This window comes from Akebia trifoliata, chromosome 8 (genome assembly GCF_017979445.1).
Source record: "Akebia trifoliata isolate Shusen 1 chromosome 8, ASM1797944v1, whole genome shotgun sequence".
Taxonomy (NCBI): Eukaryota; Viridiplantae; Streptophyta; class Magnoliopsida; order Ranunculales; family Lardizabalaceae; genus Akebia; species Akebia trifoliata.
In genome coordinates, this window is record NC_141382.1 from 27,877,411 (window position 1) to 27,897,213 (window position 19,803).

Below are 19,803 nucleotides of genomic sequence, written 5' to 3' on the forward strand. Positions count from 1 at the left end.
CATCTTCGATTTTTTCAAATGTTCAATTTTAAAACAATGTCTCCCATCCTCGGTACTCACCATAGTCGATTTCAAGGTTGTGCTTCTCCTATTCTCACAAAACCCTATTTGTCTCTCACATTTGATTTGAAAGCTGGCTTCTGATCTTTGTTTCACCAGAAGAAGAAGAAAAAGGGGCGGTAGAGGGATTTCATTCTCTATGGTTGATTTCGAGAACGATTGAAGTCAAATGGAAGATAATGATAGAAGATCTATAAAAGAATTTCAAATTTGTAAGTCCTTAAGAAGAAACATTAGTTTTCTTCAATCCCATCATGATAAACCCTAGTTCTTTAGTTTTTTATTGATTCAAGTAATTTAATTTGTGGTTTTTGTTTGATTTGAACCCTAGAATCTGTAATTTTTTCCAATTCAAGCTGTTCATTTCTTTTTCTCAATTTATTTTTGATGGATTATTAAGCTTGAGCCCTAGATATGTTATGGATTGGAGTTTAGCTTACAACAGTAAATCAATGTAAATTTACAGTCAATTAAGATTTCATATAGCATATCTTACACCCTAATCGAGCTCTAATGAAAATATTTTTTCTTATATGTTTTATAGAAATATTTAAAAATTCATTCCATGGTTGAAATGGATAATCCTTGGGGTTTTGGGAGGTAAGCTAGAGGTACTCCTAGAACTTATACATTTGTAAACTAAATTATCCCATCTACATTTCTCTTTTGACCAAATTATATAGGCTGTGAGTAATCCTTCCGTGTATCATGTTCTCTTAATTATTTTGTAAATGATTTTGGTGATCTTTGACTAAGCAATTCATTGTAATAGTTAATGCTTGGTTGAATTTCTTTATGTAGGAGGATTAGTGACATAAATGGCACAAGAAATGCTTTACCACCACTAAGTAAACTTGTTAAACATGACTAGCCTGTGAGTTGAATGCTTATATAGAGTACTACCAAACATGTTGTGTGAACATGTTCTTTTGGGCTGCAAACTTTTCCTTAAATGTTTTATGATGATATGTTTTCCACGAAGATCTTAGCTTTAACAAGCTGAAAGCGCCCTCGATCCGTGGGGTGCGCGGATCCGCTTTTGACCCTTGAGGTTTGGGAGTCGCCACCTAGTTATTACGGTCTAGGAACCGATCAATGACTCTAAACGGATAAAAACTAATCTAAAACCAAAAAAACTGAATTCGGGGATCAAGTTACGGGGTTGGAAGGTGTTAGGCACCAACCCCGCCCGGCCAAAGCCGGTCTCTACTAAATTCCCAAGTAAATTACATTGCTAAAACCTAGATAAGAAAATAAATAAAAATAAAAGGTTTACCTTTCCGATGGCAAGGACTTGGTTCCCTCAGATCTGACAAAAAGAACTCCTTGTACCGTGCTCCCTTACTTCGTTCTGCTTCCGGATTTGACTTCGGATCGGATCTTCGAGGCAAGGTATCTCCTTGTTTTTGAATCTGAACTCTTCAAGTTCGTTGCGGATTTGGGGATGTTTTTAGAAGGCTTTTGGGTGTTTTCTAGACTAAAATTGAAGGAGGGATGTTAGCTAAGGAGTTGGGGCTCCAAAACTAGGGTTTATGGGGGGCTAGGGGAGCTTCTAGACCTACTTCTCTTAGGGTTTATAATTTTATACGAAAATAGGGTGTGAGCACCTCTATTTATAGATGTTTTTAGGGGTTGATTTGGATAGAGTTAGTATTTAATTAGATATCTTTTAATTAGAGTTGTGTTGTGTTTTAATTTGACTTGTTTTAGGTAGAATTATGTTTTAATTAGAATTGTTTTAGGTAGAATTATTTTTAAGTTAGAACTCTATTAGATAGAGTTATTAATCAATTATAATTCTATTATGACTTTTGGTCTTATTTGATTGACTTTTAGTGTTTTGACTTTAGTCTTAATTGATTGACTTTTAATATCTTGACTTTAGTCTTGCTTAATTGACTTTAATTTTGACTTCAGTCTCACTTGATTGACTTTAATACCTTGACTTTAGTCTTGCTTGATTTACTTTTAATTTTGGAGAACCCCCCTCTAAAATATCTTTAATTCTTTGGACCCCCAAATGGAGGGGTCCTTAAAGAAATATCCCACGAACCCTCAACAATTTTGCCTGAGAGTCCGATTAATCGATTTTTTAGGTTCAAATTTTTAAATTAATTTCATTAATGTTTAAATTTAATTATTTAATGTTTTATTTATTAATTTCGAAATTTTATCATGAAAATTGTGAAATTACCGTTTTGCCCCCGGAGAGGACTTTTCACGTTTTAAGTGGTTTTAATGTTCTAGGATGTTTTAGAATTGGTTTTTCGTAAGGAATTCAATGGAAATATTAGTTTTTGTTATTTATGAAATTTTTTGTGTGAAATGGTTGTGAACTTTATGAGGGGCATTTTCGTAATTTTGTCAAATTCTGTTAATAAATTGGTGAAATGATTTATTTGGTTCCAATTTGTCATTTTATGTGTTCGAATGGGTTTTCCTAAGCGTAACGTAGGCTCTAAGGTTGTTTTGAGGTTAGGGGTATTTTGGTAATTTGGTAATTTTTAGTGATTTTTATCGTGAAACTTCTTTTTGGTCTGCAAGATGATGATTTCTATGTTTCTGGGGTCGTACTTTCCTAGCGTAGCGTGGTTTCTAAGGTTTTGTCAATTTGAGATACCTCATCCGGATTTCTGAAACAAATCTGGTAACAAAATAAAGCAACGGAATACACATCCATCATTGGGAATCCTTGCGATCGGGTTGACGAGTTGATTAATCAGGCGGATGCAAAAATGGGGTGTCTACAGATGCCCCTCTTTGGCAGAGGGTTGAAGCAAACTGGATAGCAAATCTATTTTGGTAGATAGTGCGATATCCGAATGCCAAAGCTAGTGACAGTTCATTTTGCAGCCTGATTTAGCAATTCGTCAAGGTGTTCGGATCCTTGAGGGTAAAGCTCTCCCCGAATTAAAAGGTTGTCAGGTCCTTGAGCGCAAACTCTCACTGACGGTGTCAGATCCTTGAATTTTAGAGAATTCTCCCTGACTAAAAAATGCAAATGTGCAAGTGTGTGCACTGTGTGAAACTGAGTAAAACCTGAGCATAAATTTAGCATAATCTGAGTATAAACTGAGCATAATTTGAATATAAACTGAGCATAATTTGAATATAATCTGAACATAGTTCCTGAGCATAGTTCCGAGAAAACCCTCGGCGGTATCTGAGCATAGTTTCGAGAAAACCCTCGGCGGTATCTGAGCATAGTTCTGAGAAAACCCTCGGCGGTATCTGAGCATAATTCCGAGAAAACCCTCGGCGGTATCTGAGCATAGTTCCGAGATAACCCTTGGCGGTATCTGAGCATAGTTCCGAGAAAACCCTCGACGGTATCTGAGCATAATTCCGAGAAAACCCTCGGCGGTATCTGAGCATAGTTCCGAGAAAACCCTCGGCGGTAACTGAGCATAGTTCGAGAGAAAACCCTCGGCGGTATCTGAGCATAGTTCCCGAAAACCCTCGACGGTAACTGAGCATAGTTCCGAGAAAACCCTCGGCGGTATCTGAGCATAATTCGAGAAAACCCTCGGCGGTATCTGAGCATAATTCCGAGAAAACCCTCGGCGGTATCTGAGCATAATCCAAGATAACCCTTGGCGGAAACTGAGTAAAATCCAAGATAACCCTTGGTGGCATCTGAGCAAAATCCAAGATAACCCTTGGCGGAGACTGAGCAAAATCCAAGATAACCCTTGGCGGAAACTGAGCAAAATCCAAGATAACCCTTGGCGGCAACTGAGCAAAATCCAAGATAACCCTTGGCGGAGACTGAGCAAAATCCAAGATAACCCTTGGCGGCAACTGAGCAAAATCCAAGATAACCCTTGGCGGAGACTGAGCAAAATCCAAGATAACCCTTGGCGGCAACTGAGCAAAATCCAAGATAACCCTTGGCGGCAACTGAGCAAAATCCAAGATAACCCTTGCGGAAACTGAGCAAAATCCAAGTTAACCCTTGGCGGCAACTGAGTAAAATCCAAGATAACCCTTGGCGGCAACTGAGCAAAATCCAAGATAACCCTTGGCGGAGACTGAGCAAAATCCAAGTTAACCCTTGGCGGAGACTGAGCAAAATCCAAGATAACCCTTGGCGGCAACTGAGCAAAATCCAAGATAACCTTGGCGGCAACTGAGCAAAATCCAAGATAACCCTTGGCGGAGACTGAGCAAAATCCAAGATAACCCTTGGCGGCAACTGAGCAAAATCCAAGATAACCCTTGGCGGCGGCAACTGAGCAAAATCCAAGATAACCCTTGGCGGAAACTGAGCAAAATCCAAGTTAACCCTTGGCGGCAACTGAGTAAAATCCAAGATAACCCTTGGCGGCGGCAACTGAGCAAAATCCAAGATAACCCTTGGCGGAGACTGAGCAAAATCCAAGTTAACCCTTGGCGGAGACTGAGCAAAATCCAAGATAACCCTTGGCGGCAACTGAGCAAAATCCAAGATAACCCTTGGCGGCAACTGAGCAAAATCCAAGATAACCCTTGGCGGAGACTGAGCAAAATCCAAGATAACCCTTGGCGGCAACTGAGCAAAATCCAAGATAACCCTTGGCGGCAACTGAGCAAAATCCAAGATAACCCTTGGCGGAAACTGAGCAAAATCCAAGTTAACCCTTGGCGGCAACTGAGTAAAATCCAAGATAACCCTTGGCGGCAACTGAGCAAAATCCAAGATAACCCTTGGCGGAGACTGAGCAAAATCTAAGTTAACCCTTGGCGGAGACTGAGCAAAATCCAAGATAACCCTTGGCGGCAACTGAGCAAAATCCAAGATAACCCTTGGCGGCAACTGAGCAAAATCCAAGATAACCCTTGGCGGAGACTGAGCAAAATCCAAGTTAACCCTTGGCGGCAACTGAGCAAAATCCAAGATAACCCTTGGCGGCAACTGAGCAAAATCCAAGATAACCCTTGGCGGCAACTGAGCAAAATCCAAGATAACCTTTGGCGAAGATTGAGCAAAATCCAAGTTAACCCTTGGCGGCCTCTAAGCAAAATCCAAGATAACCCTTGGCGGAAACTGAGCAAAATCCAAGATAACCCTTGGCGAAAACTGAGCAAAATCCAAGATAACCCTTGGCGGCAACTGAGCAAAATCCAAGATAACCCTTGGCGAAAACTGAGCAAAATCCAAGTTAACCCTTGGCGGTAACTGAGCAAAATCTAAGATAACCCTTGGCGAAAACTGAGCAAAACTGGCAGAGGAATGAATGAATTTTGGAGAAAATTGATTAGAACGAACCGGAGAACGAATAAATCTGGAAGAGAAATGATTGATTCCAAGAATGATTGAATCTGGAAAAGAATCTGGAGAACGAAAGAATGTTATATCTCCTATGTGAGACCCAAAATGCTTTTGTTTGAACCTCAAGGATTTATCAAAAAGTTTTATGAATTTAAAACCTGAGTTTTTATTTCTTTTGAACCTCAAAAGTTTTTCAAAAAACTGTTATCAAGAGGGTAACCTTAAGTTTGGGGTTCCTATTAATTTTTTAGGATTAACATTGATCGAAGACAAAATGCCTCTAGTTTGACAATGACCATGGCCTTGAAAATAATTGAACACATCATAAAAAAATGCCCCTAGTATAAGGGGGAAAAGTTACATTAAAGAAAGAAAGAAAATGCCCCTTGTATGAAGGTTTGAAATAATTGATTACCACAAGCGCAATAAAGACTTAACTTTTAATTTTGATTAATTTTATTGAAGGTTTTGAGTCAGGCTCAAGAATACAAAATTGTTTCCTTTCGAGTTTCATCATAGAATTCACCCTTATCCCCCTTGGTTCACTTGGGGAAGTAAACATTTTCAGATCGATCATAGACAAGATACTTGTGGCTTCTGAGTCTATGCCTGGCTTAAGCTAAGTATTGAACTTGGTTATTCGGACTTCTAATGTTTTAGCTCGGACCGCTCTCAGCTTGGGATCTTTTCATATTTTTCTTTGTTGCTCTAACTTTTGCCTAGATTGCCTTTTCAGGTTTTCAATCTAGCGAGCTTGCTCTAGCTTTTGCCTAGATCGCCTTTTCAGGTTTTCGATCTAGCGAGCTTTTTTTTCTTCTTGGCTCTAATTGTTGCCAAAGTTGTCCTTTCAGATTTTCAACCTTGCGAGCTTGCCTTAATTTTTGCCTAAGTCGCCCTTTTCGGGTTTTCAACTTAGCAGGCTTCATCATTTTTTATCTTTTTATTTTTTTTTTCTCTGAACTTCTGAGTTGCTGCCTGATCATGCTTTGCTATCTTCCTTGACTTTTAGCACGGTACTTAGGAGGACTTTTATAGGTAGGCTTAGGACTGGGTATAAAAAAGAAATGGATTTTGAGGCTCAAAAACCCAAATGCCCCTTGTGTGGCATTTCATTTTAAATTATTTCTTTTTCTTTAAATTTTATTTCCCACTTTGAATTTCTTTTTCTTTTGAATTTTTTTTTTTTGTTTGTTTGTAATTTTTTGTGTGGGAAATACATTTTTTTATTTTGATGTGGTCGGACCTGAAGTAATTTCTCAGGTTGCCTACGTACCCCAGAATTTTGGGATCAGACAAAAACGTAGTTCGAAGTTTCCCTCCCCTAGGTTAGGTGATCGGGCTGAGAAAGAAAAAAGGCATCATTCATTTTTTTTGAAAAGGCTACAAAGGGTTGAGAAAGGATATGTTGAACAGGGTAACTGGGTAATATAAGGATTGATTCGGCCAAAGATGGCCTCCCTAAATGTAGTACCGCTTGATCTGGTCAAGGTTGGTTGGTTCTGGTAGTTCAACTCCATCATGATCTTGAAGTCTGACGACTTTTCCAGACAGTATTTCCTTAATGAATGAATTTTCCAATTTAGACTTTCTCCTATAGTCGATGAGGAGTGTTCAATTTTCTTTGAAGTCTGATGAGCTTTGACCTTCTTGTCAAATGCACAGGTGACTCTTCTTAGATAAGCTTGCACATGGTATAGGGCTTTAACTCGTTTTCTTCGATCAAGTTTAATTCTTCATACTGCTGACGAACCAAATCTGTTTCTAACAAATGATTTTCCAATAAGACCCTGAGAGACGGAATTTTCATTTCAACTGGCAAGACTGCTTCCATGCCATACACTAAAGAGTAGGGAGTAGCTCCAATAGAGGATCGAATTAGGGTTCGATATGTCCACAGCGTGAATGATAATTTTTCTGACCAATCTCGATGTTATTGACTCATTTTCCTGATGATAGTCTTGATACTCTTACTAACTGCTTCAACCGTTCCATTAATCTGAGGACGGTAGGAGGATGATTTGTGATTCCGGATCTTCAACTTTGAACACAGAGTAATGATTTAAGCTTTGAAGTACGACCCATTATCAGAGATCAGTTCAAAAGGTATCCCCATATCGATTGATAATATGTGATTTGCAATTCAAGATGTAGTAAGGATAGTGTTGATGTATTTTATAACATCTTCTTTGATTCCATCGATATAGACGAGTCAATATATAATCCGTGTTAGACAACACCCAAACTTGCACCTAACATATCCTCATAGGCCCACGTGAACAAGTCTTCGAAATTTCTAAGAAAATTCATTATCCCCTTGTGTTCTTCTGGAGATAAGATGGTTTCTATTTGAATCTCTTTAGGAATTTATTTCTGTTCCGAGGTCAATAACCTTTGCTTTCTTGAGCCCGACTCTTATCTTTCTTGTTCAGGAGAAAAATATATCTTTGAAGCTAGATTATTAGTTAATTCTTTAATGCGCTTGAGGTATTAAAAATTTTCTTTATTCAATCAAATTCAGAAGGGGACAGACAGACACCTCTATAAACTCAATAAATTAACTCGACTCAATAGGAAAAGAGTAGACTCGATCTAAAGAAAATATGACATTGAAAAATTGGACTCGAGCTAACTCAAATAACTCATGAAAACTCAATACAACTACCCACAATGGGCTTGATTAGGACTGAGGACTGAGACATTGCTTACAACCAACAGGATTGAGGCACTATGATCTTCAAAGAACAACTGGATGATGTTGAGAAATTTGAGGTCATTTCTGACTGTTGACTTGATATTGATGTTTACTCTAACTGACCGGATTTACAACCCTAGATAGACGATGGACGATTGAGCTTAGATACAATGATAACCCTATATGACCCCATCAAAGGTAGATTTAGTCAATTTCGATATTAACCCCTTGATAACATTTTTAAGAATCATTTTATTGAGGTTTGTGCACCAATCCATTAATTAATCCATTCACACAATGAGTATTTGAAAAGGAGATATTTATTCAAAAAAGAAAGATAATTTTATTGAAAATGATTGACAATATGTTCTTATTAAAACATCTTTCAACAAATTTGATTTGAATTATTTTTACATGGACGCTTGGTTTTGTCTTGATGGTCATCAAGATTGCTATCAGGCTTGACCCTCTTGGTTCTAACAACCGGCTCTCTGAATTCTGCTGGTCCGTCCGGATACCCTAAGGTGCGCTTGTTCCATGCTTTCTCGATGAGGTGTACTAACTTTTCAGTCAAAGGCTCGGGGGAAAAGAAAGCTGGGTTGAGATAAGGATAACTCTATGGGTACATCATACTGTTCTGGGATCAAATTAGGATGGTAAAAAGATGTTTCTTCTAAACCCATCAGACGGACATAGTAGGATCCTTTGGTTCCTAGAACAGGGGGATCAGTCATCCACCAAGGGCACCTAAAATCGATATGACGAGCTAAGCGAGAGTCTAACCATTTACTCCAGGCTTTGACTGAGTTGTGACGCACTAACAGGTTTCTCTTGGAAAAGTGTTCTGGCCCATATTCGAGGTTTGAGGGAACATCTACAATCTTAAGACGATCACAAAGCCACATATAGAGTAAGTGGGGACTTCCTTTGAAGCTTTCCCGCTCACCATTTTTTATGGCATCTAGACCTGAGAAGGTTTCAGCTAAGATGAAGGGCACTGGGTTGGCTTTCCTCGAGAGTTGAGAGGCTAAATCTATGAAGGACTCAGGGATAGTTTGGCCATCACTATTAGAGGTCAGTATGTATTGGGCTAGGATTCCTAAGCATAATCGATAGTCTCTAGTGGCTCGCCAGGCTTCGGATTTTACATTGATAGGATGACTGCGGGAGCGGTACGGGCCCAGTAAAGGTACTAAATCCAGTCTCCCGTTATGGATTATGGCCTTGGCTTCTTCTTTGGAAATATTCAATCCTGTGGCGAGGGCACCAGAATATCCGGTCTTCAATGAGGGCCGGACTAGAGGTCCTGAAGTGGATATCCCCATAATACCACAAAAATCCTCGTAAGTAGGGCACAAGTGTATACGCCCAATATGGAATATGTGAAGGTAGGGGTTCCATCGTTTAGCCATAGCATGTAAGAGGTTCCAGTCTATCTCAAACTCATGGAAGTAAAGAGCACTCCTCAACATGAATCTCCCAAAATTGATCTTCTCTACAGGGTGCATCCCTATGACGGTTGTTTTGACTAACTGATCGATTGGGTTATCGCCGGCGGCTAACATCCTGGTTTGACACAAAAGAGGATTTTAGTACTCTTCCAATGGTCCATGTAAAAGATTAATTTATTTTCTTTTGGAAAATTTCATTCTTATGAAAAATATTTTCTGGAAAATATATTTTCTGGAAAATGTTTCTTCTAAAGAACACTTCTTTTGGAAAATAATCTTTTTTGAAAAATATTTTCTTTCTCTTCTTTGAAAATTCGATTTCCATTTTGATTTAACTGGCCCGGTCCATCATGATTGTTGGATCTGGATGGAATGGGTCATCATTGTAAAAGAATGGATTCTTTACTGGGTCGGTGCACCCGTTTTAATTTTCAAAAATAAAATTTCTTTGATCCTTGAGGACAATCATACACTTTGATCTCATCATTCACATCACTCACATACATTCATCCAACAACAGGCATTCATTCAATAAACAACCCGGGAACACCCACGATAAGTTCGAGTCGTGACCTATGGGGAAGGTTTCTAGACTCTAGGCTTACTACGTGCAATGCATTTTTATCTGGCCACCCTTGCCCAAGCACACCTATATACCTTTCGATACGTGGTGACTTGGTTTGATATACCGTATAGGTGATAATCTAAAACCTCAATTCACTTCTCTGAAGCCAAAAAGGGCCAGTTTGATCTCCAGTTGAGAGGTGGCGCACAATGCTGAGCAAGGGCCCACTTAAATACCTCTCGTCTAGAATAGACGTAGTCTATCCCCCTCGTACAGTAGGGTACAGCGGGGCAAGATCTTGCTTAGGCACCGTTTTTGACCAAGAAGTGCAATTGATATACTTAGATTACCTTTTATACCTACGGGTACGAGTCAAGAGTTGTAGCTTTCATAAATGGTTGGCATCCCACGAGGGGACCGACCACGTACTAGTACTACGTTGGCAATCGGGACATGTGACTGTGTGGCTTACAATAGGACAAAGGCTCAGGTCACCCCAGCATGGGTGCATCAATATGTCTCTCAGAATCACCTGATCAGACGGCATTGATGCCCCAGTTCGATATACCCTAAGGTACGTGACTGGAGTTGTGGGTTTCATGAATGACGTCGCATCTCCGAAGAGACCGGGCCACGCACTAGTGCCACGTTGGCTAAATGGGACGTGTAAGTGAGTAAAGCAGTAAACGTGCATGTGGTGTGTGCAAAGCAAGGGTGGGGTGTGCCCGGGGCCTTTTTTCAAACAAATGGGCCCATGGCCCAATCAAACCAATCATTATAACATGAATTATATGGATCTAAGCATCATTCCAATCACATAAACACTTAATCATGATCAACATTATGACCAACATCAAACATGCATTCCCAATGATATTATGGCACATTAAATAGGCAATTATCATGAATTAATAATATGGTCCGAACCATGGAAATAAGCATGCACATCACCTTCATATACTAATCATGGTAGTTTATAGTCCCGATCATCGCAATATTTTGATAAATTTCATAGTCCAATCAAGGGTGTTTTGGGGCGACCCGAAATAATTCGAAATTTCTAAGGGTTTTGAATTAAGTGTATAATAATGATCAATGAATAAAGAGGATGGTTTTATTTTTATTTTTTTATCATTATTTTTCTTTTAAAACCGAGTTTAACCCAAAAGAAATTCAGAAAAACAGAAAAACTTGAACATGTGTTGTGTTTAACAATATTCAAAAAGATGATTTTGCTGTTTTTTTTCTAACTTCCTTCCAATTTTTTTATTTTGATTTTTTTTTTTTTTAGAAACAAATTAATTTCCTCTCTTTTTAGAAAACAAACTGATCTTAAAAAAAACAAAATACTTTTGGGAAACAAATTATATGCCGCTGCCAATGATCGAATTCATCCGGCACATGTCGAGATCGGTCTTGCTGTTTTAAAACAGCAGGATATCGTCGAGCTCAACGTCGAGATCAGAAGCTTAACGTCGAGATCAACGTCGAGATCAACCCTTAAGCAGCAGCATAATCGTCGAGATCAGCATGTTATCGTCGAGATAAAGCGTCGAGATCATCATATAACAGCAGCTAGTCGTCGAGATCAGCCTAGAACAGCAGGCTAATCGTCGAGATCAGCCTAGAACATTATACCAGCGTCGAGATCAGCCTTAGGTGCTGTTTTAAAACAACAGGGCCACTATTACCAACTCGATATTGGCCATTAACGTTATTGGTTATCCAGAACCGAGAGCACCAAAGAGATATAACAGATAACTCGGACAAAGTTAATCAAAAAAATGCAGAGAGTACATAACATATCCGAGTTGCAGTCATGGAGTTTCATGAGGATAAACTTCCATCTCATCTTGCTGCGATGAAAATTCCCCATGAACTGTCTCTTGATGATTCCGGTCTTTTGTTTGAAAAGAAGAGAGAAACTGAGATTGAAACAAATCTCCATAGAGATCCTCGCATTCGAAATCGAGATCAACGGTATCTACCTCACCAAAAGACTGATCAGAGAAAAAAAAACAGCCACCAAACTTGAGACTTGAAACGATATTTGAGTAAAGAAAAAAAAACTCAAAACAACAGCACCCTACCAGTCCCAAAAAAAACAGCCACAAAAATCAGGAAGGAGAAACGACGTTCGAGTTCTCTGATCCCAATCAAATCTCCCATCTCGTACAGAAGACAACGCCCCCTACCAGTCCCTTAGTTCACCATTGCTTGTTCGATCAAGATGATGGCTACTCCGATTGGTTGATATTTAGATCGGTCGACATTGCAAACCAAAGCGTGGTTTAGGAACAATCGGGGGCAAGGTTCTTCGATCTCTGTTGAGACCGTTGGAACCAAGTGAGGAAGACGATGTGCGGACTTTAAATAAAGGTTTTTATTTTTGGCACACCAAACAGGTGTGTAAACGAAAAAAAACGGCAGTTTACTTGTGGCACACCAAAGGGGGCTACTGTTGGCAGAAACTTCAAAATTTTTTTTTTTTTTTTTTTTGAAACTCTATATGCTGTCAATGGACAGCATGTCTTGCCTAAATTAAATTAAAATAAAAACGATACCTACCTAATAAATAACAAATAACAAATAACTAATAAAAAAATCCTTTTTTTTTTTTTTTTTTTTTTTTTTTTTTTTAAGGAAAACGGTCAAATGTTAAATCAAGCACACACCCAAATTTTCAATCGAAATATACTATATATGTTAAAAAAATCATGGTCCAAAAATCTCCTCCTCAATAAAAGTATTCCTTCGAAATCTCGTATTATTTCGGATCATTCCGAATGGCCCTTGATTAAACCATAGAGATGATATGTTAAATCAAAGTGCTCCAAGTAGAATCAAACAATCAATGACGTACCAACAAGAATAAAAAATATAAAGAAGCAATAACATGAAACTAACTAAAAATTAAATAAAATAAGCAAAACAAATAAAAACTAGGTCATTGGCAATGTCCCCATACTTGGGGTTTTTCAAGTTTGATCCTCAATGTCCCCAGCGGAGTCGCCACTGAAAGCGCCCTCGATCCGCGGGGTGCGCGGATCCGCTTTTGACCCTTGAGGTTTGGGAGTCGCCACCTAGTTATTACGGTCTAGGAACCGATCAATGACTCTAAACGGTATAAAAAAACTAATCTAAAACCAAAAAAACTGAATTCGGGGATCAAGTTACGGGGTTGGAAGGTGTTAGGCACCAACCCCGCCCGGCCAAAGCCGGTCTCTACTAAATTCCCAAGTAAATTACATTGCTAAAACCTAGATAAGAAAATAAATAAAAAAAAGGTTTACCTTTCCGATGGCAAGGACTTGGTTCCCTCAGATCTGACAAAAAGAACTCCTTGTACCGTGCTCCCTTACTTCGTTCTGCTTCCGGATTTGACTTCGGATCGGATCTTCGAGGCAAGGTATCTCCTTGTTTTTGAATCTGAACTCTTCAAGTTCGTTGCGGATTTGGGGATGTTTTTAGAAGGCTTTTGGGTGTTTTCTAGACTAAAATTGAAGGAGGGATGTTAGCTAAGGAGTTGGGGCTCCAAAACTAGGGTTTATGGGGGGCTAGGGGAGCTTCTAGACCTACTTCTCTTAGGGTTTATAATTTTATACGAAAATAGGGTGTGAGCACCTCTATTTATAGATGTTTTTAGGGGTTGATTTGGATAGAGTTAGTATTTAATTAGATATCTTTTAATTAGAGTTGTGTTTTAATTTGACTTGTTTTAGGTAGAATTATGTTTTAATTAGAATTGTTTTAGGTAGAATTATTTTTAAGTTAGAACTCTATTAGATAGAGTTATTAATCAATTATAATTCTATTATGACTTTTGGTCTTATTTGATTGACTTTTAGTGTTTTGACTTTAGTCTTAATTGATTGACTTTTAATATCTTGACTTTAGTCTTGCTTAATTGACTTTAATTTTGACTTCAGTCTCACTTGATTGACTTTAATACCTTGACTTTAGTCTTGCTTGATTTACTTTTATTTTGGAGAACCCCCCTCTAAAATATCTTTAATTCTTTGGACCCCCAAATGGAGGGGTCCTTAAAGAAATATCCCACGAACCCTCAACAATTTTGCCTGAGAGTCCGATTAATCGATTTTTTAGGTTCAAATTTTTAAATTAATTTCATTAATGTTTAAATTTAATTATTTAATGTTTTATTTATTAATTTCGGAATTTTTTATCATGAAAATTGTGAAATTACCGTTTTGCCCCCGGAGAGGACTTTTCACGTTTTAAGTTGGTTTTTAATGTTCTAGGATGTTTTAGAATTGGTTTTTCGTAAGGAATTCAATGGAAATATTAGTTTTTGTTATTTATGAAATTTTTTGTGTGAAATGGTTTGAACTTTATGAGGGGCATTTTCGAAATTTTGTCAAATTCTGTTAAAATTGGTGGAAATTATTTATTGGTTCCCATTTGTCATTTTATGTGTTCGAATGGGTTTTCCTAAGCGTAACGTAGGCTCTAAGGTTGTTTTGAGGTTAGGGGTATTTTGATAATTTGATAATTTTTAGTGATTTTTATCGTGAAGCTTCTTTTTGGTCTGCAAGATGATGATTTCTATGTTTCTGGGGTCGTACTTTCCTAGCGTAGCGTGGTTTCTAAGGTTTTGTCAATTTGAGATACCTCATCTGGATTTCTGAAACAAATCTGGTAACAAAATAAAGCAACGGAATACACATCCATCATTGGGAATCCTTGCGATCGGGTTGACGAGTTGATTAATCAGGCGGATGCAAAAATGGGGTGTCTACACAAGCTAGCAGGACAAATTTCTGTTTAACAATTCATAGATATGATCCTTGACTGGTTCTGGTCCTGTTTCTGTTTCTGGTGTTAATGGTGCTGGGTTTAATGGGTTTGGTGGTTCTCATGAGTTTTTACTTAAAGAAACTAATCCTCACCTTAGCGGTGGACCGATGAACAAAGATAAAACCAGTTCGACTTATGATTTGGTTGAACAAATGCAGTATTTGTATGTTTGTGTCGTTAAAGCTCGTGATTTTTCAGTGTTCGGTGGTGTGGGTGAAGTAATGGCTGAGGTCAAACTTGGGAATTATAGACGGCTGGATGGATCTTGCATGTATTTAGTTTGGTGAGTACCAATTTTCCAATCAACTCTTCTTTGGTTGGGATGCAAAATTCCATTACCCCAACCAGGCCATGGCTGTCAAATGGGCTTGGAGATTTGTGAAGCAACACATGCTTAAATCATCACCACTATCATCCCCCAAAAATTTGGGTCCCTTCATTCAAATTCTACTTGAAGTCATGGCTCCTATTAAATCAAGTGTCCATATCTACTTTCACTTACTGATACTTGAACGTAATTTAGGTGCAAAAATAATGTGCCTTCCATAAACATATGCTGTCCTTCTCAATTGGACAGAAGCAACAGCTGTTATTGTAAACCTGGGAATATTGGAATACAACTTATTCTTGCAAGTTTGATATCCTTTAGTAAACTCAATTCACTTCTTAAGTGCCTAATCTGATTATAAAATTTTCTATTGAATGGGAAGCTGCATCAATTTCAATGGATGCATGATTGATGCCCCAAAACACTCTAGATTTTGTGAACTTTGAGATCAAATTTTTTATTTATGGTTGATTTTGTGAACTTCTATTTCGTGAAAAAATGCGTGTAAAGTGTGTAAATTGTTTCCTTGTTTATAAGGAATATTTTTCAAAGGGCATGGGTAGTCATGATGCATCCTTTGAGTTCTTCTGCCCGTCTTTGTGTTTTATGTAACAGTTTGGAGTGTTCCCATGCTAAAAAAAATGCTTATAAATCTGTTTCTCTGTTTGCTTGCGCGTGTTTGGAGATCTATTTATTCAAATATTTTCTTTTACCTATTTTTGCGTATTGTGTTCATGATTTTAATGTATATTAGCTTATATAAGTATATTCTTTCTATATTATACACATGACCTGAACTAAGTATTCTAGAAAATATATGAAGACACATGCCATGAATGAAGATTTCTCCGGGAGAGTCGAATGACATTAGTTGGATAAGGCATAGATAACGGCATCGATGATGATATGTTTCAAAATATGAAATAATCTTTACGGACATGTTGGTGAATTGGTTTGTGGGCTGTGTATTTGACATTTTGTATCTCAATTTGCGACATTGATAGTGTGTCTCTCATTACATAGCAAGGAGAATTTTTTCTTTCTTTCTTTTTGATGAATTCTCATATATCTATCTCATTAAATGCCTCCCTCCTTGGGTAATTCTATTCCTCCAATTTTTATTTCTCTTTTCGAAAACAAAATTGCTATTGAAAGATCATTTACTATTGCAAATTCAAGGATCATAGCTTCCATTTCACTTCTTGATTCAAGTCCATACCCTATTTATTTCCAAAGCAGTCTTTAAATTCTTTCACCTACTCGAGGAACTCTTTATATATGTATAGATACATACATGTATTTGGTTAGGCAAGATCAAACACTAATCCAAAAGAAGACAAACAATATAACAAAATGATTTCAGAATCAAAGAAAAGGCATAGATGACGATGACCCTACCTATTTGATGTTCTTTACCAGGGGTTGTGCTTGTCATTAACTTAGAAACCCATTCCATTTTATAAAATTTAGCGTTGGTTGGAGACACTCACCTAGTATGCACCACACGTCACTGATATGCTGAGACCTTATTATTGAAACATCTCATTATATATGACATACTTTACCCATAAAAAAGGAATTTATTGGATGACTTGTCTGTGCAGCACGTTTGTTGAGGCTGGTGTTTCCAACAACTGAAATGTGTGTCGAGTTAAGGTTGAAATGTCCCTTAAATTCTGAAAGTGACCACACTTATATCCATCTAAATTGCAGAATGGGCAGCAGATGATTCTAGGCCATCCCAGAAAAGTTATTTTAAATGATTTTAAGGGTTCTGATTAATGGGTATTTGCTGTTTTGAATTGAGTTCCTCTTCATTTTTCATATTTTGGGTTGTAAGTCATATATTAGTTAATTGATTGGTAGTTTTTGTGTATTTCTTTTGATTGCTTTTGTGAAATCTTTTATGGGTTTTTCTTTTAAGTTTAATGTATTATTATTACAGGTGAAAAGGAGAATTGATTTGGTTTATGGATTGATGGGTTTGATATCTCAGACAGTTTATGATGGTGGCTGCCATGTTCTTGGGTAACTAAGAAATATCATGATGGTTGTATTTTTCATATAAATTTAATAATGAAACCAAGCTATGAACTTCTGGCTCTTATTAAAATGCTTTTTTTTTTTTTGTTAATTTCTGGTTCTGGTTAATCTCTTATATGCAGGGTCATTCGAACAGCTCTTGTACCTATTGAGGTCTGTTTTAAACTACAAAATGTTCTTGAATTTTGATTCAATAGAGCTTTTTATAGATATCTGATAAACCATCTCACCTTAACGTTCTTATTATAAAACTTGATTCTAATCCATCGAATTTCAATAATTTTATGAAAATTACGAGTCGTGATCCAGAGCGGTGTACCGTTCCTATAGTAGGCTATTAGCCACATACAGTGTCTACTTGGCACCTCTTGGTTGGAGATAAAACACATAGGGCTGCGTGCAAAGTAGAAAATGGTTTGGTTAGGAGCCGATGTGCTTTAAACTCCAACCAAGATGTGCCACATAGACACTGTTCCTATTCTATAGGAACAGGACACACCTTACTTGACCCTGATTCTAAAACTATGTGCGAGCTGAGTATTTCTGCTGTCATAAGTTGAATCAGTGATTGTTTAGAAAATTTAACAAAAAATATATATATTGAGCATGTGTGAAACCATTGTTGAATTACCTCGGGATATACCAATGTATAATGACATGGGTTATATCGTCTCTGCTAGTAAAACCAATTTTGATATTTTCAAGCAATGGAACAGAGAACGAAATCACTAGATGAATTCATACTGATATTGCTGGAAGTATGACCAGTGAAGGAAATGGAGTTGCTGAAAGAGAAGATGGCACGCGTAGAGCTTGCACAAGAAGAGGCCAACAGCCCATCAAATATCGTTCACTCTAACAATGTACTACTTGAACATGATGTGGCTTTCCTCAAGGCAGTTATGGATGATACTCAAAAGGTGTGCCACTGTTCACATTCTTATCTACCCTTCTTGTAACTAGGTTTGAATTAGTAGCTCATATTGTTTTAGTTTTGATTCGTATTGAATTGGTTCTATTGAATATATGTAAAATAGGAATTGCATTCAACAAGGGGAGTCCTCGCAGGAGAAAGGGCTAGAGCTAGCTTTCCAGCTACAGGTATGGGTCATATTGATCTGAAACTGTGTGCAGCAATTCCAGACCTGGGATCAAAACCTCATCTTACACTTAACCAACCACCTATCAAAATGAAAGTTTTACCGTGCCTTTTTATTATCTTGATTGATACCTCTGTTTTGAGGGAATTTTATGACTTCATGAACCTGACTTGGTGTTCTAACTTTATGTGTATGTGGTACAGATTGGTCTTCTAAATGTCGACGGGTACTATAATTATTTGAAGTCCTTACAACTTGTATCTGGTTTGACATTGGAACGAGATGGTGAAATTAGGAAAGCTGCTCTAAATACACTTGCTACTGCAAGGCCAAGAACCTGTGTCATGGGCAACATCCCTCACACCATGATCTACAGAAGTGTAGATCAGTATCCAGTGGCCGATACCGTTCCTGGAGTTCTCATACTTCACATTGATGCTCCTATTTACTTCACTAATGCTGGCTACTTAAGGGAAAGGTACTTAAAAAAATACAATAAATACATGAATTTTTTTTAAATTGTCACACACATATGTATGTGCATATGTGTAGATTCATGGACGACGTGGTATTCATGGATCGAGAGAGTAGGAATGATAGTGAGGGATTCATGGACGACGTAGGTATTCATGGACAGTCGTTTTTCGTGCATTATGACGTAGTGGATGGTGAGTTCTATTTCATCTGTTCTTTCTAAAAGTTATGGATTTCATGTTTGTTCTTTATATTTAGTTGAATTAGTGCTAAAAATCATGTCTTTGGATTGGTTTTTATAGTTCAATTTCATCTTCATTTGTATGATTCTAGACTGCAATTTGTTTCTAAACTAGTCCTAGATTATCATTTTTCATCTATAAGATATTTGCAACGATTTTGTTGCAATAAAGCTACCTCAGAAATTGGATTTGTTCAGATCTATAGGGATAATTCTTGATCCGATTCATGCACAATAGATTCATCTTCAATTGTGCTTTTAAAGTTTTGATTTTTTAAAATTCTACTTATGATCTTTTATTTTTTTTGATTTTTCGTGGTTGCAGTTACCGAGTGTTGGAATTAATCCACAATGGAATCAAACAAGTATATATGTATTTGGGAAACATTGCCACAAAATAGTGTTGTTATCACGACAAGTAAGGCGAAGTATTGTAGATTTGAGGGAGGCACGCTACCGAATTAATCCACAATGGAATCAGGCAAGTGGAGGTTGTCTTGTATGCATCTGGATTGCTTATTGCAGGAGTTTCAAATTGTAGATTAGAATTTGGATTGGCAGATAGATTTTTTAAAGTTGAAGATAGGAGGGGCATTTGGGTCTTTTCATACTGGTAATAGGGGTCAAGGTCATTAATTTCAAAACATAGGGGTATTTTCAATATTTAACAATACATGAGGGGGCTGGTGTAAAATTAAATTTTTTTTGTTTTTTTTCAAAAGCTTTTATAGGGACCGTAGCTAAATAACAAATTTTTTTTTTTTAAAGTAATACTCTATA

At 37.5% G+C, this 19,803-nt stretch overlaps 2 protein-coding genes across 3 annotated transcripts in view; both read left to right on the forward strand.

Annotated features, from left to right (window-relative positions):
* Positions 1–19,803, forward strand: part of LOC147396455 (uncharacterized) — a 67,067-nt gene that overhangs the window by 19,544 nt on the left and 27,720 nt on the right. The gene's annotated exons all lie outside the window — the stretch shown is intronic.
* LOC147396458 (uncharacterized) lies at positions 15,060–19,759 on the forward strand. 2 transcript variants are annotated; one of them, XM_086450830.1, is made up of 6 exons: positions 15,060–15,120; positions 17,111–18,128; positions 18,246–18,309; positions 18,512–18,786; positions 18,861–18,976; positions 19,349–19,759. In XM_086450830.1, exons 2-6 carry the CDS (start codon positions 18,070–18,072, stop codon positions 19,366–19,368), a joined length of 534 nt encoding a protein of 177 aa, XP_086306956.1. In that variant the 5' UTR covers positions 15,060–15,120; positions 17,111–18,069; the 3' UTR covers positions 19,369–19,759. The 2 variants fall into 2 exon arrangements, with proteins under 2 accessions (XP_086306956.1, XP_086306957.1); XM_086450831.1 differs by lacking the exon at positions 15,060–15,120 and having other exon boundaries at positions 17,111–17,193; positions 17,331–18,128.